This window comes from Petaurus breviceps, unplaced genomic scaffold (assembly GCF_028583685.1).
Source record: "Petaurus breviceps papuanus isolate PSGF00001 unplaced genomic scaffold, PetGlider_PUasm1.0 140, whole genome shotgun sequence".
Classification (NCBI taxonomy): domain Eukaryota; kingdom Metazoa; phylum Chordata; class Mammalia; order Diprotodontia; family Petauridae; genus Petaurus; species Petaurus breviceps.
Genome location: NW_027185698.1, coordinates 29,072,412 through 29,097,696, shown reverse-complemented (window position 1 = coordinate 29,097,696; position 25,285 = coordinate 29,072,412). Strand labels below are relative to the sequence as shown.

General features: G+C 36.9%; 1 protein-coding gene across 8 annotated transcripts in view; it reads right to left on the bottom strand.

The window, feature by feature from the left end:
* Positions 1 to 25,285, bottom strand: part of BOD1L1 (biorientation of chromosomes in cell division 1 like 1) — a 95,859-nt gene that overhangs the window by 25,217 nt on the left and 45,357 nt on the right. For 7 of the 8 annotated variants that reach the window (XM_069069654.1, XM_069069681.1, XM_069069698.1 and 4 more), the window contains exons 13-22: positions 18,308 to 18,351; positions 17,299 to 17,389; positions 16,246 to 16,322; positions 15,397 to 15,481; positions 9,265 to 9,335; positions 7,898 to 7,976; positions 7,341 to 7,418; positions 5,138 to 5,209; positions 4,988 to 5,016; positions 193 to 238 (exon numbers count right to left, since the gene is read on the bottom strand). In XM_069069654.1, the coding sequence (XP_068925755.1) occupies positions 193 to 238; positions 4,988 to 5,016; positions 5,138 to 5,209; positions 7,341 to 7,418; positions 7,898 to 7,976; positions 9,265 to 9,335; positions 15,397 to 15,481; positions 16,246 to 16,322; positions 17,299 to 17,389; positions 18,308 to 18,351 (672 nt within the window). The remainder of the gene's footprint in view (positions 1 to 192; positions 239 to 4,987; positions 5,017 to 5,137; positions 5,210 to 7,340; positions 7,419 to 7,897; positions 7,977 to 9,264; positions 9,336 to 15,396; positions 15,482 to 16,245; positions 16,323 to 17,298; positions 17,390 to 18,307; positions 18,352 to 25,285) is intronic. The other variant, XM_069069671.1, reaches the window with a different exon arrangement.

Sequence of the window (25,285 nt, the reverse complement as noted above, 5' to 3'; positions counted from 1 at the left end):
TAGTGACTTATCATAGATGTCACTAAGGTAGGCGAGTAGGGACTTGAATCTAGTTCTTCTCACTCCAAGTCCAGGGAGCTTTTTATCATACTTGATTATGACTGAGCAATAAAATTAAAGGCTAAAATTTCCCCCCTCCCACTACATTCAAGTTTCCCATTCATTACAAAGAAGAATTCTGAAGAAACATACCCATTTGATCAAGCTTCACTTTGTCTCTTGGTGGAGATTGTTGTATCTAAAAAGGTAGGGAAACCCTTTAAATTAGCGAATTTCAACAAAATCACACAGAGACTAGAAAACTAAAAGTTCATTGACTTTATCGTGAATATTCTTAAAGGTCAATTAGGCTTAGAAGTTTTTACAATGCATTTCGCAAAATGGGTCTTTACTAAATATTGACTGGATAAATGTTTTCTGACTGCCTATAAAGATAATATTTCTAATTTCTCTCACTGGTCAGATGGTGCCAGATGAATACAGCATAGACAGACAAGCTTGCATAGAAATGCAGAGAACTGCCTGAATCCATGGAAAAATCACAAGTGATAAGACGTCAAGAGTTAGGAAGCACAAATTAGGAGAAAAAGCTGATTCATCTGTGACAAGTTGATACAATCAGCACTCATATGAACCACAGCACATGCCTGTTGATTGGAGTGGCACATGAGCAGGAGTGGAAGAAGTGAGGCCCAGAGATGGTCTGTCTGCTGTTGTGTTATTAAGTATAGTCTAGGGAAAAAATTCAATGGTCTTTTAATAGACCAGGAGTAACAGGCTATTTCCATGGAGAAGTAACAACCACCACCATATGCAGGGCACTATTAGGCCCTGAGAAACAATAAGTTTAGATAAGAACAGTCTCTGACCTCAAGAAGCTTATGGTCTAACAAAGGAATGCTTAACACAATATGGCAAATGTATCAGAGTACAAAAGAGAAAAACTGTAAGAAGGTTGAGGGGAAAAGTATTATTAACGATATTCTAGAAGAAACTGCAACACAAATATCTCTTGAATTGAAATGAACATAGCTTTGCTCCTAGAAATACCAAATTTGAGTTCCACTGCTTGAGTACTAGTGAAAATAAATTAATATCAATTCAATGTTTTAAAAAATAATGACTTTAGGGGGGCAGAGCCAAGATGATGGAGTAGAAGCACAACCTCTGAGCAGCTCCGGCTTTCACCTTCCCCAATTCATGTAAAAAGGGGACTCTGAACAAACTTTGGAGCTGCAGAACCCACAAAATGACACAGAGAAGCTAACCTCCTGCTGAGGACAGCCCGGCAGGCTGGCAGGAATTGGCCAAGCACAGTGCTCTGGGAGCCGAGCCGAGCCCATGCCCATGTGAGCTGGACGTTTTAGCCCCAGGGCGGGCCTCACCATCCACCAACAGGAGGGACTCCAGATCAGCAGCAGCTGTGGCCATTTCCAGAATTATCAACACATAGATGCGAAGGAAAAAGTGAGAGGTCAGTGCAGTCTGGACTTTGGGTCCCAGTAAGTGGGAGTGCATGGGCTTTTGTCCCCAGGGCGAGAAGCCACTGAGACACGGGCACAGCCAGCCAGCACCACGTGACAGCTTCAGCTCCTGGCCTGCAGAGTGTAGGGGGACCAAGCAACCAGTCTGAGGGATAATCCCTCTTGCTTTAGCCTGCTTGGATCTGGACTGCAGTCTAGGGTAGAGGTCCTGGGGTGTGCGGCCAGCTTGCCAGAGCGTGTGGAGGCCTCAGAGAGGGCACCCATCTAATACTTCTGGCAGCTGAGAAGACCCCAGCATTTGGGACGAAAGGTCCCCTGTCTGGTGGCAGAAAGCCCAGGGGTCAAGTGACTGAGGGGTGACGTGACCAGGCAAAGGAAACAAAGCAGACAGAAGATTCCAATATTACACTCCTGTTTTGGGGACAAAAAGGAGCAAAGCATGGAACAGGAGGAAGACAGTAAAGTCAGAACTCCTGTACCAAAAGCTTCAAAGGAAAATGCGAGCTGGTTACAGGCCATAGAAGACCTTAAGAAGCAGATAAGAGAAGTAGAGGAAAAATTGGGAAGAGAAATGAGAATGATGCAAAAAAATTATGAAATGAGAGTCAACAGCCTGACTGAGGAAAATCACACCTTAAAAAACAGACTAACTCAAATGGCAAAAGAGGCTCAACAAGGCAATGAGGAGAAGAATGCCTTAAAAAGCCAAATTCACCAGAAGGAAAAAGAATCTTAAAAGCTTAATGAGAAGAATCATTGCTTCAGAATTAGACTGGAGCAAAAGGAAGCTAATGACTTTATGAGAAATCAAGATGCTGTTAAACAGATCCAAACAAATGAAAGAGTAGAAGGCAATGTGAAATATCTCATGGGAAAAACCACTGACCTGGAAAATAGATCCAGGAGAGATAATTTAAAAATTATTGGACTACCTGAAAGCCATGAGCAAAGTAAGAACCTAGAAATAATCCTCTAGGAAGTTCTCAAAGAAAACTGCCCTGATGTTTTAGAACCAGAGGGCAAAACAGAGGTTGAAAGAATCCATCCATCACCTCCTGAACAAGATCCCAAAAAGAAAACTCCTAGGAATATTATAGCCAGCTTCTGGAATTCCCAGATTAAGGAGAGAATATTACAAGCAGCTAGGAAGAAACAATTTGAATATTGTGGAAACACAATCAGGATAATCCAGGATCTGGCAGCTTCTACACTGAGGGATCGAAGGGCTTAGAATATGATATTCCAGAGGTCAAAGGAGCTGGGATTAAAACCAAGAATCACCTACCCTGCAAAACTGAGTATCATGTTTCAGGGGAAAATATGGTCATTCAGTGGAATAGAGAACTTTCAAGCATTCTTGCTGAAAAAGCAGAGTTGAATAGAAAATTTGACATTCAGATACAAGAAGCAAGAGAAGCATGAGAAGGTAAACAGGGAAAAGGAATTATAAGGAACTTATCAAAGTTGAACTATTAACATTTCTACATGGAAAAATGATAACTGTAACTGATGAAACTTTTGTCAGTATGAAAATAGTTGAAGGGAATAGAAATATATATATGTATATATGAGGGTATATGGGCATATGAATACATATGTGAATGTGTATATATATGTTTACATGTATACATAGAGGGCACAGGACCAATTTAACAGGAAGGGACGATACTTAAAAGGTAAAATTAAGAGGTGAGAGAGGAATATAATGAGAGGAGATGGGGAGAGACAGAATGGGGTAAACTATCTCATAAAGAAGAGGCAAGGGAAAATGGTTATAATGGAGGGGAAAAATAGGAAAGCAAAAGGGAATGGATCAACCTTATTCTCATTGAATTTGGCTTGGGAAGGGAATGAAATACACACTAAATAGGGTATCTCACCCTCCAGGAGAGTAGGGGGGCAAGGATATGAGAGGGGGGATGATGGAAGGGAGGGCAGGCTGGGGGTAAGGAAGTTGGAAGCACCCACTTTTGAAAAGGGACGGGATCAAAGTAAAGAATGGAACAAGTGGGAGGTGGGATAGGAGGGAGGGAAATATTGTCAGTCTTTTACAATATATCTACTATGTTATTGTTTTGCATTAGCTACACATGTACACACTATACTGAACTGCTTATCTTCCCAGTAAGGGTGGGTGACAAGGGAGGAAGGGAATGAATCTTTAATTCAAAGTTTTAAAATCAAATGTTTAAATATATATACTATTACTAATACTATTTTACATGTAATTGGGAAATAAGATACACAGGCACTGGGGCATAGAGATCCACCATGGAAAAATCGAAAGGGGTATGGGAGAAAATATGGGAGAGAGCAGATTGGAGGAGGGGATAGCCTGTGGAACTGCTATTTTGGGGTGGTGGGTAGGGGAAAAAAGGGGAGAAATTTTGTAACTCAAAATCTGGCGGAAATGAATGATGTATATCAGAAGTTAATAAAGCATTTGAAAAATTAAAAAATAAAATAAAAATGACTTTAAATAAAGTTTTTGGACATATGATTTGCTACATTATAAGGAAACCTTTTAAGTATTTCACAATTCAAATGAGATAAGATAATAATAACCGTTTTGATGTTTTAATTGTTACACAAATTATTGTTTATAAATACTCTGATGATATATACACCAAACTAGATAATTACAGTATATCAAAACTTAAATTTAAGGTATGACTGTATATTAACTGTTTAATATAAGAAACCATTAGCTTAAAACCTAACTTTATAAAAAAGTCATATTTTTATTTTATTCTAGAATAATAAATTTAGATGCAAAAGGGAGCTTAGAGGTTATCTCATCCAACCCCATCATTTTAAAAGCAAGGGAATTGAGTCCCAGAGAGGTAAAGTGACTTGGTTAAGATCAGCTGGCTAGTAAATGGAAGAACTATGAAAAAAAAACCTAATCAAGTGCTCCTTGCTGCCTTCCAAATTTGTGTGAAGAAAATTTACAAAGCCATTTGGTCTTGAGGAATAAATAACAATTCCATTCCTTTCACGGAGGAAACAACTAGAACTAAACATTTTATGTGAATTATCATCATCCAATTCTATTAGCTCAGAATAGTCAAGAGAATGCCTTTATATTTTTTCAGTCATGAGGGTTCATCAGGAATTTTTCCATTTTAACTAAGGGACACAGTTTCAATTAAATTTTTTGGTCTAAATTTGTGATTTCATAAGCATATCTAGCAAGGAAAATCCCCAAACCAATACAGATTAGCAAATATTTTGCAAATTATGGTTGCCTGGGGGCACTAAGGTTAAGTACCTTGCTCAGGGCCATACAGTCAGTCTGGACTAGGGTAGGACTTGAACTCAAGTCTTCCTGATTCTGAAGCTAGCCTTCCATTTACTTTGCCATGTTATATCCATGGTAATGCAAAATATCTGTATTGTGGTATACATATTTGAAAGGAAGAAACAGAATGTCAATTACTGGAAGATGGGTTTTTTGTTTTTTTGAAGAGGGAGGGTGGTAAGGAGGAGTAACTTATACTTACAGGATCAGTATCCGTTTTGGAGTCCTCTTCTAAAAAAACAAAAGAAGGAAGAATTGAAAGTTAATTTAGAAAATCAATCTGAATCATTCTTTATCTGACTGGCAATATAACACGTAATTTAACTGTGTTTTTAAAAAAATGAGTACTTACTCATTTTTAGTGCTGCTTCTACAGGATGCTTACGAGGTCTTCCTCTTTTCCTTTTAACTATTACAGGATGGTCTTCCTAAGAGAGGAATAAAAAGTTTTTTATGGTAATATTATCAAAGTAATTTTTTCTAACTACCTACCCCTTCTACTTAGATATTGAAAAAGAAAATGAAGAGAAGGATTGATCTAAGAGGATAAAAAGCACTTGTACAGCCTTTTACATATCCAAATTTTTACTTTAGCCCAAGTCAGTTATGAACAAAATTTATCATCTACTATAAGAAATGTTGTTTTTTTTTTTTTTTCAAACAAAGGGCCACCCTTACAATCTTACACAATTGGTGGCTTAATGGATGCTGTAATAAGGAAGGATCACAGATGCTGTATAAAGCCTGATCTAGAAGTGGGTCTATCAGAATAAGTTATAGAAGCAGCCCAGATAATGGACTAAAGCTCCCTGTTTTAACAATTTATTCAATCTGCATAGTTAAACTTTGATTACATTGGCCTGCTTAAATAGTCCTGGTTTAAGAAGGCTGCTATTACAAGTATTTTCCAATATATTTTACTAAGTACATTCAGGCCCGATAAAATACAGTAACTTCGTTTACCTGTAAACCTTATACTAGCAATACCAGCTGTACAAAAGAGTTCTACTGTTATTTTGTAGAGTCACAACACTAAGTGGCACAGAATTTATGAATGTATATGAGCAGAGTAAAAAAAAAAGGTGAAAAATACAGCCTTTTGGTCACTACTTCAAAACTTCTACTTTGAACTCCATAAGCATTTGTTAAGCATCTTCTATGTGCCATGTTCTGGAAATAATAACTTTCAAAGCCTAGTGAGCTGTATTAAACTGGTACCTGAGTCCTATCACTGCGATCAGTTTTGTGGTGGTTTAACAAACTAGAACTAGAAATACTCATGTCATCACTTTTCCATCATTTTTTCAAATTAAATTTTTTTTTTTCAATTCTCAAACATTTCCTTTACCCTCAGCTCCTCCACTTTCCTAAATTTGGAAAAACATTATTAATTAGCTATACTTAAGTCTTAATTTTTGGGCATCTCATGGCCCTTTTGATAATGTTGGGCCTTGGAGTCAGGAAAATTTATCTTCCTGAGTTCAAATCTGGCCTCAGACACTTGCCAGCTGTGTGATCCTAAAACGGTCACTTAACCCTATTTGCCTCAGTTTCCTCAACTATAAAATGAGTTAGAGAAGGAAAAGGTAAACCACTCTAGTACCTTTGCCAAGAAAACCCCAAATGGGATCAGAGTTAGCCATAACTGAAAAATGATGGGACAACACTAAAGCCCTAATTTCAGCTTTCCGGGCAGTTTTGTGGTTCAAATATTCTACCAGACTCCTTTCTTCTTGGGTATATGGTTGAACCGAATGAACTTAAAGTAGATAGAAATGCAAGACTTTATCATTACATATTTTGCTTTGCTATGGTATAAGGGACAAGTGCAGAGAACCTACTCAATAAAATGGCACTATATTATACCAAAAATATATATATTAAAGGCATTTATCTAACAATTGCAACTTGGTTTCAAAACTACTGATTTGGTAAGGTGTGGTATTAGTAACACTAACAATAAAAACTTTTGAAACCTGACAAGAACGACACAATTTACACTTACATGGTATTTAATTAATAGTGTACAAAGTTTTAACAGTCATCCTATATGTTCCTCAATAGAATCCTGTGAGATGGGACGCGTAAATATTGTTATCCTAATTTTATAATTGAGGAAAACTGAGGCTGAAGGACACAGTGCCTTGCTCAAGATCAAATGGTTGATCAAAATGAAAAGCAAGGACATAAACCTAGCTTTTCAGACTCAAGTTAGTTCTTTTCCTATGACATCATGCTGTCTTCTTTCTTGATGAAAACATTCTAGGGAGGAAGGCTATTTCTACACTAGTCATACATAGTGTCTTATATTTCCTTAAAACTACCTTTTATGCAGAATTTAACAGTTTCTTATATACAGGGGATGCTTAAAAATAAAGTTGTTGCTTTATTTAGTTATTCTGAGATCACATTATTGTCTGAAGTACCTTGAATTGAAGGTATAATATTTGAACATAATCTTTTGTATTTATGTTCTGACATTTTTTCTCTGAGAATTAAAACATTTAAAAAACCAGACTAAAAATGCAAACATTTCTTAATGAACACAAGACTACTTGCCTCTGGAGATTTTACACGGTCCTCTTCATTCTCCTCTGCCTTTTCATCATTAGCTTCCTTGCTACTATGTTCACCTGTAGAAAAGGCACAGTTCTGAGGAAATACTGCAACATACATTGGCCTGAGAAATCCTGTTAACCAACACCAACATAACCACCTCCCTAGCTTATGGAGAGCTATATTTGTGGTCAAGATTACAAGCAACATATCCAATTCATGTCTATACCATGGAAAAGGCAATTTAACTTAGCATGACTATGTTTAATAATCAGTAAGGCAACTCACTTTGCACAGGTAAGGATTCAAATTAGAAACTAGTATTTACCAATTCTAGAGGGCCAAACAAAAGCAGTCAAGTGTTTCCTGTATTTTTTAAGGAAAAAAATGAGCAGCATAGCTATGTGAAGATTTTTGCTAAGTAACAAACACAACTGACCAAAGATTACAGGCTGCTCAGGGAAGTGGTCTATCTGGTGTCTGATTGCCTTAGCCCCTTTCAAAATGTTTAGGCTAATTGGGTATATGCAATTGATAAACATATTTTGTTACTTACCCTTTTCTGCCATGGGCCTTGAGGCAGTATTTTTAATACTTTCTTGGCATATTTCTTCTGTACCTTCAGAACTCTCTGCCTATTCAGAATATAAAAAAAAAGAGTGCATCTCTTATTTTTCAAACCTGTTTTTTCATCATACTTCATTTCTACATTTATTCTATTTCTGATTAAATTATAAAACAGACACACTACATATAAATATTCCTCCTACTAATACAACTTTTCAAGAATGTTAACATACCATAACTATATCCATCCGGAAGACTGCAGAATCCCAATCCCACTATAAGTCACTCAGTTCTGCCCTAACTCCATGTTTTCAGAGAACCAATTAACTTAGGTGAAATGTATACCTATAAAAGTCTTTTTATTCCTTCATTTTTGGAGGCTGTTATATGTAAAGCCAAGTTAAAACCTTCAAAATACAAAGATCATGTAAAACTTGTATGCTACATTGCTCAGTACAACTAGCTTCTAGGCACTTAAACTCCCCTTTACTTCCATATACTAGAGAATTAAAACTGATACTAATTAGTACAATGTCAAAAGTAGTTTCCATTCCCTAAACATGCTAGGTGAGGAATGAAAGAGGAAATCATCCAAGAAAACCATGAGAATTCATCATGGATTTATTCTTTCAATTACTTGAGAGTTTAAATGTACTGGAGTTTTAAAAAAAGTTTTATTAGTCATTTACACTTTTCTTTAAATTTTTATTTATACAGATGGTTAAGTACATTTATTATAGTTAAATGACAAAGTAAACAGAAAGGTAAATATACTTTTCAGAAATGGAAATTGAGGGAATAGGTAAATGCACTCCTGAAAAGGGAATGGGAGGAAAAAAAAACAGGTAGGAAGTAAGTAAGGTTTCATTAGTTCTGTTCTGAGAAATTATGAACAGTTCAAAAAACCTAGTACCTCTTCCATGTCTTTTGTGCACAGTTTGATTACTCTAAGAACAGTGCCGAGTATCCTGCCACTGTCAGGATCCATTCACGGTTGACTGAATTCATTCTCCTCCCCCTTGCCTCCTTCAAATTTCTCTTTTTTTATCATTCATTTTTAGCAAGCAGAAAGTTTTAAAATATCCAAATGTCTTATGAAAAAGATAATAGCATTGAATAGAGATTGTCTCATCTAATATATAATCAACTTTATGTTAACAATTTCCCCTTCCTAATTATATTTTCAGCCTTAAATGGAGTTAACAGCTCTGGTATCTTTCTCATAGAGTTGTTGTAAGAAATCTCTCCATATATAGCAACTATTTTTATTATGTGGAAATAAAGGGGGCATTAGAATTAAAAAGGAGTACCAAAAAAAAAGGGAGAGAGAGAAAATAGCACATGTAGGTAAAATACCTTTATAACTGGTGGTTCTGTTTCAGAACACTGACTCTGTACTACTTCTTTGCATGAGTCCAGGCTATTATCTGTAATTCAGTTTAGATAAAATCAGAGAAAGATAAACTTTAAAAGACTAATTACATGAAAAAAAACCAAAACCAGAATTATTACAGGTCCAAATAGTGTCTGATGCCTTTTGAAAAATTATCATAGCAGAAGCAGGAAAACTCCCTGCACTCCCCCCACAACCACCTCAAATACCTATAAAAAATGACTAAACAAACTTCAAGGCTATGAAAGCCACAAAATGACAGAAACAAATCTCCCGCTGAAGGAATCCTGGTAGGAAGGGTCCATTGCAGCATGCTGGGAGCAGCACTCAACCCTGCATGAGCCTGTGGTTTTAGCCTCTGGGTGACCCGACCAGCCGCAGCCAGAGGGATGTCTGGAGAGTGGATCACCAGCAGCTGTGGCAGTTTCCAGAATTATCAACCCATAAATGCCAAAGACAAAGTGAGAGGTCAGTGTAGGCTTTGGGAACAGGGTGTCCAGGAGTGTGGTCCGGCCTCTGCCCCCAGAGGAAGAAGTGGCTGAGGTGCGGCAGCCGGTGTCGCGTGGCTTTTTCAGAGCTCCTGGCCTGCAGATTATAGGGGGACCAAGCAACCGTTGTGAGGGTTAATTGTCATTGCTTTAACCTGCTTAGATCTGGATTGCTGTCTAGGGTGGAGGTTCAGGGTGTGACCAGGTGCCAGAGCCGTGTGGAGGCTTCACAGAGGGCAGCCAACTAATAGCTCCAGCAGCGAAAAAAACCCCAGTGATTTGGGACAAAGCTCCATTCTTTGGAAGCAGAGTTCTACTGTGGCAAAAAGCTCCAAAGTCAAGTAATTGAGTGGCAACATGAGCAAGTAAAGGAAGCAAAGCAAGCAGAGAAATCCAATTTTGGATTCCTTTTTTGGGGACAAAAAGGATCAAAGCATGGAACAGGAGAAAGACAACAAAGTCAGAACTCCTGTACCAAAAGCTTCCAAGAAAAATATGAATTGGTTACAGGCCATAGAGGAGCTTAAGAAGGATTTTGAAAACCAAATAAGAGAAGTGGAGGAAAAATTGGGAAGAGAAATGAGAATGATGCAAGAAAATAATGAAAAGAGAGTCAACAACCTGACTAAAAAAATAACACCTTAAAAAAATAGACTAACTCAAATGGCAAAAGAAGCTCAAAAAGCCAATGAGAAGAATGCCTTAAAAAGCCGAATTTGCCAGATGGAAAAAGAATCTCAAAAGCTCACTGAAGAGAATAATTCCTTCAGAATTAGATTGGAGCAAATGGAAGCTGGTGACTTTATGAGAAATCAAGATACTATTAAACAGATCCATAAGAATGAAAATAATAGAAGGTAATGTGAAATATCTCATGGGAAAAACCACTGACCTGGAAAATAGATCCATGAGAGATAATTTAAAAATTATTGGACTACCTGAGAGCCATGAGCAAAAAAAAAAGAACCTAGAAATCACCCTTCAAGAAATTCTCAAAGAAAATTGCCCTTATGTTTTAGAACCAGAGGGCAAAATAGAGGTTGAAAGAATCCACTGATCACCTCTTGAAAAAGATCCCAAAAAGAAAACTCCTAGGAATATTATAGCCAGGTTCTGGAGTTCCCAGATCAAGGAGAAAATATTACAAGCAGCCAAGAGGAAACAATTTGAATATTGTGGAAACACAATCAGGATAATTCAGGATCTGGCAGCTTCTACATTGAGGGAATGAAAGAGCTTGGAATATGACATTCTGGAGGTCAAAGGTGCTGGGATTAAAAGCAAGAATCACCTACCCAGCAAAATAATTATATAATAAAAATGTTTCAGGGGAAAATATGGTCATTCAATGAAATAAAGGACTTTCAAGCATTCTTGATGAAAAAAATCAGAGTTGCAGAAAATTTGACATTCAGATACAAGAAGCAAGAAAAGCATTAGAGGGTAAACAGGGAAAAGAAATCATAAGGTACTTATCAAAGTCGAACTATTTACATTCCTACATGGAAAAACGATAATTGTAACTGATGAAACTTTTCTCAGTATGAGAATAGTTGAAGGGAATAGAAATGTATGTGTATATATATGTATACATACATATATATGTCTATATAGGAGGGTATATGGGCATATGAATACATATGTGAGTGTGTGTATATATGTCTACAGGTATACATAGACAGAGGGCACAGGACCAATTGAATAGGAAGGGATTATACTTAAAAGGTGAAATTGAGAGGAGAGAGGAATATAATGAGAGGAGATGGGGAGAGATAGAATGGAGTAAATTATCTCATATAGAAGAGGTAAGGGAAAACTGTTACAATGGAGGGGAAGAACAGGAAGGAAAAAGGGAATGGGACAACCTCACTATACTGATTCTGGCTTAGGGAGGGAATGACATACAAACTAAATAGGGTATCTCACCCTACAGGAGAGTAGGGGGGAAAGGGATGGGGGAGCCCCAATGACGGAGGGGAGGGAAGCTGGAAGCACACACTTTTGAAAAGGGACAGGGTCAAAGCAGAGAACAGAACAAGTGGGGGGCGGGAGAGGATGGAAGGAAATATAGTCAGTCTTTCACAATATATCCACTATGGAAATGTTTTTTATAGCTACACGTGTACAACCTATATTGAATTGCCTCTTTTCCCAGTAAGGGTGGGTGACGAGGGAGGAAGGGATATAATTTGGAATTCAAAGTTTTAAAATCAAATGTTTCAAAAAATATATATATATATTTATATAATAATAATTATTATTATGATGTTACATGCAACTGGGAAATAAGATATACAGGCACTGGGGTATAGAGATCCATCTTGCCCTACTAGAAGGGGAATGGGGGAAGATATAGGAGAGCAGATTGGGGGAAGGGGTATACAGTGGGATCATTGTGTTGCAGTGGTGGGTGGGGAAAGATGGGAAGAAAATTTGTAACTCAAAATCTTGTGGAAATGAATGATGTAAACTAAAAATAAACATAAAATTTAATTTTAAAAAATGATCACAACTAATAGAAATATTTCTAAGCTATGAAATATGACGAAGTCAAAAGTAATGCGTACAGAGGCGGCTAGGTGGTGCAGTGAATAGAGCACCGGCCCTGGAGTCATGAGGACCTGAGTTCAAATCCAGCCTCAGACACTTAACACAAAAACTAGCCTTGTGATCTTGGGCAAGTTACTTAACCCCAATTGTCCTACCTTCCCCCTCTCCAAAAAAGAAAAAGCCCCAAATGGGGTCACAGAGTTGGACACGAATGAAATGAGTGAACAACAACAATAACAAATTCTCATAGGCAAGTTACGAAAATATGGTTTTGAATATACTATTCATATAGGTAAATATGACTGATTTGAATATCAAATCAATGTCTTGAGATCAGCCTGGGAAGCCTATATCAAAGGGATTAGTACTAAGGGTTAATCATTATCTTTCATGATAACTTAAACAAAGAATCAACAGTATGTTTATCATGTGTATTACACTAAATTAGATTGTCACTAATTGTTAATCTTCTGGAATGAAAAACAGAGTTCAGTGGAAAAATGCTATTATAAGAATGAGATAAAATTAATTATGGACAAGTGAGAAGTAGTTCAATTACAGATTAAAAATACCAGTAATATAGTAGCATGTAGCAGTGGTTCCCAAGTTTCTTATTTCATGAACCCTTTTCAAAAAGAACAACAAAAACTGACAATAATAACAAAGTGCTCTCTGAACCCCCAGAGCAGCTGAATATACTGCTTATAATATTCTTTACTGCTTAAGATGCCATCAAGGAATTTTTAGCTTGAACCCTCGATCATCACTGCAAACCTTAGTGTATACCAGTCAGGAAACTTAGGTATTAGGGGTATGGACATTAGATACGTAACTGGGCATATATTAGATACGTAACTCTTTGGACTACCACACTTGTGAAATAAGAGGGTCAGATTAGGTAATCTTTAGGTATTCCTCAACTTCATTCTGTGATTCTAAATACAGGATAAGATGGACAGGAGACAAAGACCCTGGTGTCATAAATGACAAGTTAAATAAGAGCCACTAATTGCAGAGCTGTTGACAGGATGGCCTGGTGCAAAATGTTGGAGTCATTCTCATTCCCAATGGGAAAAGCACTTAATAAATGGTTAGTAGCTGGCTGGAATTCAAATATTAACTGGTATGTATGAGAGGTAATATTCTGAGTACGACTTACATAAGTATTTATGAGAGTATAGGTAATCAGCAGACCAACAGAACAGTCCATGCATTGGGTTTTTATGTCTAAACTGTTATTATGTGCCAGAATGGAAGAGAAATTATGGAGGCAGATAATTATTAAAGTAGAATCCTTCCTCCTTCATTTAACCACAAAAAAATAATTTTGTCATGAGTCAAAGGGTTGGAAGAAACTTAGAAACTACCTAATCCAAACAATAATTCCTTTCATAGATATCTTTAACAACTTGTCATCCAGCCTTTCCTTGAATAACTCTAAAGAGAAGTCTATTTTATCCCAAGATAGTTTTCCCCACTTTTAGATAGGTCTAATTATTAGGTCTTTCCTATTGTTGAAATTAAATCTGCTACTACATAACTTTTGCCCGATGCTCTTAGTTCTTCCCTGTGGGTCAAATGTTAAGGTCTAATCCCTCCTCTACAGGATAACTCTTAAAATACTTAGAAGACGGTTTTCTTGTCTTTTTCCCACTGACAATTCTTGTCTTCTCTGTTTAAACATACCCAGTTCCATGAACAGATCAGTATGGTACTGACGGTTTTTTTTAAAACTACCATGCTTCAAATCTCTGGATACTCTCTAATTTGTCACTGTCATGCTTTAAAGGTAGGGCCCAGAACTGAACACAACAGTCTATATATATATAGTATTTCAGATGTGCTTAAAGAATATTAAGATTACATATAAGTAGGGAATAAGAAAAATTAGGGGGTACTTAGTTTGTGCAGAGGTCTTCCTTAACTCAAATGACCTTGGGAGACTGAGAAAATTCTAAGATTAATCTGGGGGGGTGGGTGGGGCTCAGTTGTACTGTAAGAAATAAGGAGGATCTTGGACCTCTTATGCTAGTATGGAAAAGAACTACACCTTCAGGTCTGTGTGTAAGACAAAGAAATGACTCATACACATTAATTCTCTGTCCTATTTAAATGTAGGGGAATATAATATTTTAAAGTTTTGAAAATGGTGACAAATGTAAAGGGTTGACCAAGTGGAGAGGCAGAGACAGACTCATTAAGCCTAGAAGATGGCAGCAAGTGGGACAATGGTGGAATAGCAAGAATTCTTCAATGCAGTTAAAAGAGAGGCAGCGAAAAGGCATGCTACAGCTACATATACACATGGCCAAAGGGAAAGAAAACATGTGACTGAGTGGTGGGAGTTCCTGAACAAACACCAAGAAATCCTGTATGGAAGATCAAACATGTGACCTCAGAGATAAGCAACAAGAGACTGAACCCTGATATTAAGGATTCAAATGTTGGGATTCATGACCGTCTTCTGTTAATAATGAAAATTATTTGGATGATGTAGATTAATGGGAATAGAGGGGTTACCTTTCTAGCAACTTCAAATTCATTTTCCTCCTAGAATTCCAGCCCTTAGGGTAGTATATAAGGCAGGAGCATTATAGAGGGTCCTCAGTGAGGTGGTAGGATTTATTGGAATGTTGGGAGTTGCTTCTCTAGCAATATGAAATTTGTTTCCCTTCTGAGATAAGCCCAAAGCTTTAGGATAACATCATCAGGCTTAAGGTCTATAGAGGTTCATCTGGTGAATGTGGAATTCACTACAAAATGAAGGAGAGTTGTATTGAACTACTTGTGGTTTATTGTAATTTCTTTGTGGTGCTTTGTGTTTTTGGTGCAGTGAAGTAAGAGCTGTTCTATACATGCTCAGCTGCATTTGTGGGAGCCAACGGCTTTTTATTCATAACTATGATATCTAGGCAAACTATATTCCAAGTTTCCAAAGGAAACTCTGAGTGGGGGCAAGCCAAAGACTTATAATTTTGATGAAGTCTCCAAGACTGAAGGGGTTCTAGTCAAAAGATTACTTGAAAATAACAAAACATCTCAAGGAATTTTAATTACCTAGCTCATCTTCTGAAAAGGAAGAATGTTTTTTCCTTTTTCTTCTAGTTATATTATTTCCATCTTCTTGGCAAGGAAATTCTACCTGTAATTAAGAAGGAATATGAAATGGGACTTTGAGCCTGAGTCACTGGGGTGACACAGCTATATTATTAGCAACATCTAGATTCCAGAATGGATTTGCAAGAGCTGAAAAAAATCTAGAAAACTTACTAAATTGATTTGAATATGCTTTCCATATGGCATGCTCAAAAGTACTGGTTTTTTCTTTTTCTGAATCTAAATACACTTAAAATACCTAGATCTGTGTTAAGTCAAAATGCCTGACCTATTGCAAATAAACTACCTAGATGCGCAATGTAGGCATAATAATTATTCATATTCATGTAATACTTTAAGTTTAAAGTGTTCTAACCCCTTGGAAGACAATGCAAATATTATATTTATTTTATAGATGAGAAAGCTGAGGCCAAGTGATTAAAAATCTAATTTATGCTCCCATAAATTAGCATTAGAACTAGGTGTATTCAAATAATCCCTAAAATTCCGTCATGCTTAAAGAATTGCTATGTTCAAAAATTCATTTTGTAAATATGTCACAGTGGGTAGGAATGTGTACTAGACTGTGAGCTAGGAGACTTGTGTTCTAATCTTAACCCTGTTCTTGATGAGTGATGAAGCCTTGAACAAGCTACGTCTTCAATCTGGGTCTGCTTCCTTATCTATCAAACAGTAGAATGAATTAGATGACTAAGTTTACTTTCAGTTCTAAAGTTCTATTTAAATTATGTCAAGAAATTGACCTTCTCACTCATATTTTTAAAGCTTCAGTTTAATAGAATAACCTACCTCTTCTTGAGCTTTCACTTCAATGGTCTGACTTTGAACAGCTTCCAAGACGTCCTTTTCATTGGCAGGTCTATCTACTGACAAAATGTGTAAGTTATTAGTCATTCACTCTAATGACCATTATGAGGCTTAGGAAGCTAAATTAACAAGCTCTTCAGAACTACAAATGGAAATAAACTCTCCTTTTACTCAACTCTTCAAATCTGTTGGAATCTGGCTCATGGCCAGTAGCATTTCAGTAGTTTTGTATGAATTTATCATGTAATATTTTATACTGAAGTTACTTATACTGGTGTCATAACAGAGCCCACCCACTAGATAATCAGTAAGGTGACTGAAGAATTATCTACACTTTGTACCTTCTTCAGTGGTTAGCATGTCGCCGTGCACCAAGTACAAAATTAATTATTATTTGTTGTGAGCACTGTTCTACTGGTGGCCTCCACAGTCTGTACATAATGAAGTTTTTTATTTGACTTTAAAAATTGCATAGGAAACTGATGGACAGCATGAAAAGCTGTGAGAATACCCAAGAGAATAGACTGCCCCAAATCTACTCCTAGCCAGGCTGCAGGTATATAGAGGGTCAGGCCCACAAGCTAAAATTGAACTCAAGCAGGTCTAACAGCAACTCACTCTCTCAACCTTTGATCTTGTTGTGAGAAAGATTCATCTTTCCTCTTGGTAGAACGGGAAGCACCAGAGTTCTTCTTCTTGACCTTCCCTTTCTATCTCAGTAGGCTATTTACAAGGGCTTTTAGGTAGGACTCTCCTTAGCCTGACTATGGTTGGAGGATGGGTTTCTAAATTCTAAGTGGTCTCCATTATACTGTGTCCTAATGGAAGCAAGGCCTTTGCCTTAATTGGTCTATCTCCTACCATTCCTTAAGCAAGGTATTCTGCATATGGTAGGTTCATGGTAAATGTTTGTTACACAAAGAAGTTATATCTATTTAAGGAAAGGCATGAACCTTATGGCAGTAAATAAATAAACTGTTAACCTGGAGAAAACAAGTTTTAGTGTAAAACATTTTTATTCTAAAATTTATTTACCTTTTATTTCATTAGTGCTTTCTGAAAGCTTTGTTTTCCTTTCCTTGCAACTGTGAATGTCTTCATTTGTGTCTAAGTCTGGGTTTTTTACCTAAAATGAAAAATATAAAGTCATTTGATACATATCATTCTCTTGAAGAGATTAAAACGGAAAACAATTTTAAATAATAACTTTCAATCAATTATAAATGGAAGAGAACATAATGCACATTTTTTTAAATCTCATACAAAACCTCTAGACCTCTGAGCACATACTGTCTTCCTTTTAAGAGGTTCATGTAGGACAGACTTTTGCTCAAAGAATTTCTCTTAATTGTTTAAGAGAGTTAAGGGGAAACATTATTTACAGTAGAAGAGAAAAAGTCACTTTCAAACCCTTTTTCCTCTAACCTTATTCATTTTACCCTTTACCTTCAAAACCCTGAAGGAGAGAAGTAAGGTCCATGGGTGAAATTCCTTATTTTTAAAATTAGGGGGCTGGATTAGGTGACTTCAAAGTGCCTTCTAGCTTTAAGATACTATAATTTAGCAAATTGGGCTTACTTGTCAAATTTATTTAAGATACCCACAGGACTATTTTAATTTTAAAATTGGGTGCTAACTTTGTTTCACATATTTTAAAGTATATCATAGAAAGTATCAAATTAGTCAGTTTGAAAATTTCATTTTCTTACTTTAACAGCTTTTCAAAATATCAGTCTGAAAAAACCTACAATCATAATATAGTCTAAAATCCAAAAGAAGAGTGCTATAAACTCAGATTTATGAGCTTATCTAACAAATATTTAAGCCAACTGGCTTTCATGATATAGAGATTATAAACTTAATTCTCAGCTTGGCTAAGTATTAAGTACACATTTTAATAATGTGACATGTAGGAACAAATTTAAAATTAAAGTCAGTTGGATGTTTAGCTTTATAGAGATATAAACTCCTGGGGTATCCCCAACAATGACATAAAAAGTAAAATAAATTCCCAACGAACAAATCCAGTAATTAATAGACTTACATTTGTTGACCTATTCTCCAATGCTGTAATTTTCTGTGGTTCAACTGTTCAAAAACAGAATTAAAACATTTTAAGGAAATTCAGTATTGTAGCACAAGTTGTGTAAAGTCTCCTGTCCTTCAATCAATCAATCAATCAATCAATCAATTAGCATTTACTCTGTGCCAGGCACTGTGGATAAAAAAGGAAAAATCAAACAGCCCATGCCCTCAAGGAGCTTTTATATTTTATAGGGGGAACTACATGTACACATAAGCATATATAAAGTATATACAAGGTAATCAGGGACAGGTACTGACAACTGAGGGGGATCAGGAAAAGACTTTAAAATAGCATAAATATACATGCCACAAACTCTACCATTTTAGTGTAACAACCATGGTTTGTTTTCCTAGAGGAATTTAAACTGAAATCGTTGATAAACAGAAGCATGGGGGGGGGGGGAAGTCACCTCAAACAAGTAAATAATAGAATCAAAGAATTAAGGTGGAGTCTGAGAAGTCATTCTAGGCCATCTCATCTATATAAGAAAGGTTTTATAGATGAGGAGACTTGAGTTCCAACACATCCTTAAATTACAGTGTACCCTTCTTTTTCTTTATTTCTTGTGTTCATATCCTCTGTACCTAGCATAAGTAGGCAGAGGGATAGGACCAATGATTTCAATGGAACTTCAGTAGAAGTTCCTACCAATATAAAACTCTGGTCTACCAAGGGTGTAAAACTCTCTATCAATGTAGGCTGGCACCTTTTCTGAAACATATAGTTTTAGACAGTTGCCTAGCATAGTGGTGTCAAACTCAAATAGAAATAGGGCCATTAAACCTCACATAAGGATTCCTGTGGCTGCAAAGACTTAGAAAACCATATAGTAACATTTTTGTGTTCTATTTTATTTGTTAAATATTTCCCAATTACATTTTAATATGGTTCCAGATGCTTTCTGGGGAGGTGGGGGGTGACAACGACCTCTTTTGATCTAGATCATTCAGAGGTTAAGTTACTCAGGGTTGTTGCACAGTCATGTGTCAGAAGCAGGACCTGAACTTCAAGGATAGCTTTCTATTCATAAAGCCAGAAACAAACACTTCTCATAATCTTTTAAAAAATCAATTGAAAAGTAGAACCTATACACTCAAAAAGCAATGATCTGTTTACATTCTTTGGAACCTGGACTAAGAGACCTGCTGTTCAGGCTCAACAATGACAGAAAATACATTTTTCTCTTCAACAACTTCCTATTACATAAGTAAATCTTTTTGTGAACTGTACCTTAACACAGTAGTGAGTTAAACTACATCCTGATTCTAAATGAAACATCTTAGAAATCCTGAAATCTATCAAATAGATTATTAATTATGTAGCCTGAAAAACTTGAACCAAAAACCTCAACATTCTGAAAATCTGACAAATTCTGGATAAATGACAAACCTCAAGGGTTTCTGAAATGCTAGAATTAGGGAAAAAAATCTAAATCTAAAATTGAGCAGTTTCACAATTTGGGGTAGGGGAAGGAAGTATTGCTGCTTCTTTTAAGACCATTTTATCTGAGATGATTTCCTATATAAAACCTAATGAACTTATGTGTTATATTACAACAAACGAACAGAAAAAGCTGCTTATACCCAATGTCACACATTCCCTTCTCAGGGGCTTCTATTAATTTTCTGAAAATAGTTGTCTCCAACTTCACTATAGGGACTTAATTACCAAATATAACAGACTTCAATATATATATATATATTTTTTAGTTTTCAATATTCATTTCCACAAGATTTTGAGTTACAAATTGTTCTCTTCATCTTTCCTCTACCCCCACCCCAAAACAGCAAGCCTACTGAATATGAATACCCCTTCCCCCAATCTGTTCTCTTTTATATCCTTCCCTATCCCCCCAGTAGGGCAAGATGGATTTCTATACCCCAGTGCCTGTATATCTTATTTCCCAGCTTCATGTAAAAAACAAATTTTTTTAACATTTGTTTTTAAAACTTTGAGCTCCAGATTCTTTCCCTTTCCCTTCTTCCCTCCTCACCCACCTCTACTGGTAAGATAAGCAATTCAATATAGGGTATACATGTGTAGTTACGCAAAACATTTCCATAGTAGTTATATTGTGAAAGACTGTATTTCCCTCCATACTATCCCGTCCCCCACTTATTCTATTTTCTCCTTTGACCCTGTCCCTTTTCAAAAGTGTTTGCTTCTGACTACCCTCTCTTCTGTCACGCCCCCCCCGCCCAACCACTACCCCACTACTTTCCTGTAGGGTAAGACACCCAATTGAGTGTGTATGTTATTCCCTCCTTAAACCAAATTCAATGACAGTAAGGTGGACCAACTCCCTTTCACCTTCCTGCTCTTCTACCCCATTGTAATCTTACATCTTCTCTTACATCTTTTATAAGCTAATTTACCCTAATCTATCTCTCCCTTTCTCCTCCCAATATATCCCTCTCTACTCTTAATATTATTTTTTAGGGGCAGCCAGGTGGCTCAGCGAGTAAGAGCACTGGCCCCAGTGTCGGGATGACCTGGGGGATTGAATCCGGGCTCAGACACTTAGCACCCACCCAGAAATAACTGGTCGTGTAACCTTGAGCAAGTTACTTAACCCCAATTGCTTATGGGTAGCCAGGTGGCTCAGCGAATAAGAGCACCAGCTCCAGTGTCGGGATGACCTGATGAATCGGGCTCAGATACTTAGCACCACACCCAGAAATAACTGGCCGTGTAACCTTGAGCAAGTTACTTAATCCCAATTGCTTAAAAAATATATATATTTTAGATATCATCCCTTCATATTCAACTCATCCTGTGCCCTGTCTATATATACATACATGTACACACATATGTATTTATATATACACCCTCCTATACATATATATACACACACGTGTATTCCCTTCAACTATCCTTATAGTGAGAAAAGTCTCATGAATTACAATTATCGTTTTTCCATGTAGCAATGTAAATAGTTCAACTTTATTAAGTTCCTTTTGATTTCTTTTTCCTGTTTACTTTCTCATGCTTCTTGTTTTTGAAAGTCAAATTTTCTGTTCATCAAGAATGTTTTAAAGTCCTCTATTACATTGAATAACCTTATTTTCCCCTGAAGCATTATACTAAGTTTTGCTGGGAAGGTGATTCTTGGTTTTAATCCTAGCTCCTTTTACCTCCAGAATATCATATTCTAAGCCCTTAACCCCTTAATGTAGAAGCTGCTAGATCTTGTGTTATCCTGATTGTGTTTCCACAATACTCAAATTGTTTCTTCCTGACAGCTTGTAATATTTTCCCCTTGACTTGAGAACTCTGCAATTTGGCTATAATATTCCTAGGAGTTTTCTTTTTGGGATCCTTTTCAAGCGGTGATCAGTGAATTCTTTCCACTTCTATTTTGCCCTGCGGTTCTAGGATGTCAGGGCAATTTTGCTTGATAATATAAACAGCCTTTTAAAAGTCTTCATCTCTTTCTCTTCTTTGCAGTATCCAACTGCTGATGTCTTTTAGGATACTATCTCCTCTCTCACCTTCTCCTTGAACTCATCTAATGGCGTTTTTTTGGTCACTGATAACACCACTGGTGTTATCCTTGATTCCTCTTCCCTTTAACTCTCATTTAAATCAGTTACCAAGTCTTGTGTTTTTTTTTTTTTACTACAATGACAATTTCACTATCATCCTATCTAATAGGCCCTTATTATTATCTACTTAGAGTAGTATCTGTTTTCTTTCTACTTCAATTCTCTAGGCATGTTATTCTGCAATTCAAAATCCTTTACTGATTCCTACTAAGTAAAATTGAACCAACTGTGCCTGACATTTAAGGTCATCTATAATCTGGTACAGCCTTAATTCCTCTTTTCTTTAATTAAACTTGTGCCTTGTGCTATATATTTGCTTATCTTTTTGTCTCTGGCTCATGGCATTCCTTCTCTTTCTGCTCACCTCTGTTAAATTTCTGTCCTTTAAAATCTAACTCAAACAAGACCCCTTCTAGGAAGCCTTCTCTGAGTCCTTTAAGGGTACTGATGCCCTTTTGCTCCCTGAACAGTATTTTGGTGGTACCTGTTTTATATATTTGTTATATACTGTTTTTCTACTGCAATTTTTTTAGCTTATAAGTCATACCCATCTACTAGAGAAAGTTCCAGAAGGGGAGGGGCTATATTTACTTAAGCTTATTATCTCCCAAGGTATCTAGTATAGCTTCTGCACACAACTGGCACCTCAATGTTAGCTCAACTGAATTGAAATAATTTAAAACTGCTTTTTGCTTTGAACCTATTTAAACACAAAAGAAAGTATTATTCATCTTGTATTGCGGTACAAGACAATTCTGCCAGATCAACTGTGTGAAGGACAAGTAACAAAATTTCTTTGGGTGTATTTCATCATCAGCAAAAGGAGAAGAATTTGCTTAGATCACAGGTTCTTAACTATGTTTTTTTAAGGTTAAAATCTTCATGCTTTCCCCACTACAGCTTTGGCAGTCTGGTGAAGCTGGAATGTTCTAAGAATGTTTTATAAGTATAAAATAAAATATAAAGGATCTGTGATATTTGCAATACATTTCAAACATATATTGTGGTGTCTATCCCACAGGAATATTATGAGGATCAAAGGAGATCTATGCATTAAGTACTTAGCAAACTTCAAAGTGCTCTAGAAATGTCAAAGATTATGACTACTATTATAAAAAAGAATATTGATAATGGGGAGGCTAGGTGATGCAGTGAATCTCTAGAGCACTGGCTCTGGAGTCACGAGGACCTGAGTTCAAATACGGCCTCATATGCTTAACACACTTACTAACTGTGTGACTTTGGGTAAGTCACTTAACCTCAACTGCCTTCCAAAAAGCAAAAAAAAAAAAAAAAGATGACTAGAAGAGCGAGGGTATTAACTGTTCTCTAAGAGACTGGCTATAAGAACTGGGGAGTTTGCTTGGTTGAAGAAGATAAATGAGGGGGAAGGAGTCATGGGAGCTCTCTTCAAATATCCTAGTCTTTCAAAGAAGGATTTAACTTGACACCTCTGAAGGGAGAACTAGGAGCAATGTACTGAAATTATAGAAAGGAAGATTTTGGTTATAAGGAAGACTCTAGTGTAAGGACTACTGCAATAGATAAGGATCCGTGGAGATCTTCAAGGAGAGGTGGGATGACTACTCATGAGGAACATTCCAGGGGTGATTTCTGCTCTCATATGGGTTGGCCTAAACAATATCCAATGGCAGTGATGTACTAGTAAATGTACAACCCTGGGCAAGTCATTTAACTGCTCTGAGTTTTTTGGGGTTTTTTTTTTGGACAGGGAAAGGCAAGGCAACTGGGGTTAAGTGACTTGCCCAAGGTCACACGGCTATTAAGTGTGTCAAGTGTCTGAGGCTTGATTTGAACTCAGGTCCTTCTGACTCCAGGGTCGGTGCTCTATTCACTGCGCCACCAAGCTGCCCCCAAACATATATCTCCTTAAAAAACTTATCTGGCACATAGTCATCCAGGCTCCACCCCAACTCCAGTGATATGGGACTTAATATTTTAGTAAATAGCATATTTCATTTCCAGAAAGCTCTTGCTATTTAAACAAGGATTTGATGTCTACTGGGTCCTGGGCATTGTAACAGGCAGTGGGGATAAAAATGAGGCAGTTTTGGAGCTTATGTATTAGTATATACAAATATCTGCACAATAAATTGTTAGGTTTTTTTCAAGGGGCGAAGGGAGATACTAACAGTGGGGGATCAGGAAAAGCTTCATGTGGAAGGTAGCCCTTGGGTTTTGACGAGGTGGTGATAAGGGTGAGGGCATTCCAGGCCTGAATAAAGGCATGGACAAAGGATATGGGACAGCACAAAGGCTGAGGGATGAGACAAATAGCATGTGAAGAGGTGGATGTGGAAGAAGGCTCCAGAGAAACATCTACTTCTCTTTTCACTAACTACACTAAAATTTCTAACTGTGTGGATCACACCAAAATGTGGCAAGCCCTTAAAGAGATGGGAGAATCAGATCATCTTGTTTTGTATGGGCTAAGAAGCAAGTCAGAACTGAACATGGAACAAATGACTGCTCTGAGATTGGAAAAGGAGTAAGACAAGGCTATATATTGTCAGCTTATTTAACTTATATGCAGAATTTATAATGCAAAATACCAGGCTGGATGAATCAAAAGCTGGAATCAAGGTTTCTAGGAGAAATACCAATAACCTCAGATAATGCAGATGATGCCACTTGGATGGCAGAAAATGAAGAGGAATTAAGAAGTCTCTTGATGAGGATGAAAGAGGAGAGTTTAAAAGCTGGCTTGAAGCTTAACATAAAAAAATCCCCCAACAACTTGGCAACTGGTCCATCACTTCCTGTAGAGGGAGAAGAAATGGAAGCAGTGTCCTATTTTATATTCTTGGTCTCAAAGATCACTGCAGATGGCAACTGCAACCATGAAATTTAAAGATGCTTGTTTCTTGGAAGAAAAGCTATGGCAAATCTGGACAGTATACTAAAAAGAAGAGACATCATCTTGCCAACAAAAGTTCATACAGTCAAAATTAGTTTTTCCAGTGGCAATGTATGGCTGTGAGAGCTGGACTACAAAGAAAGCTAAGTGCTACAGAATGGATGCTCTCTGAACAGAGATACCTTTTTTGAGAGTCCCTTGGACAGCAAGAAGATCAAATAAGCCAATGCTTAAAGAAATTAATTCAGACTGGAATTCATTGGAATTGGAAGGTCATTAGAAGATCAAATATGAAGCAGAAGCTTAAATACTTTGGCCGAACAATGAGAAGACGGGACTCATTGGAAAAGGCCCTGATGTTGGGAAAGACTGAAGGCAAAAGGAAAACTGTATGGCAGAGGATGAGATAGTTTCATGGAAATAATGAATATAACTTGGACTGAATTAAAGAGACAGTGGAGGGTAGAAGAGTCTGGCATGGGGTCACAAAGAGTCAGACACAACTGAATAACT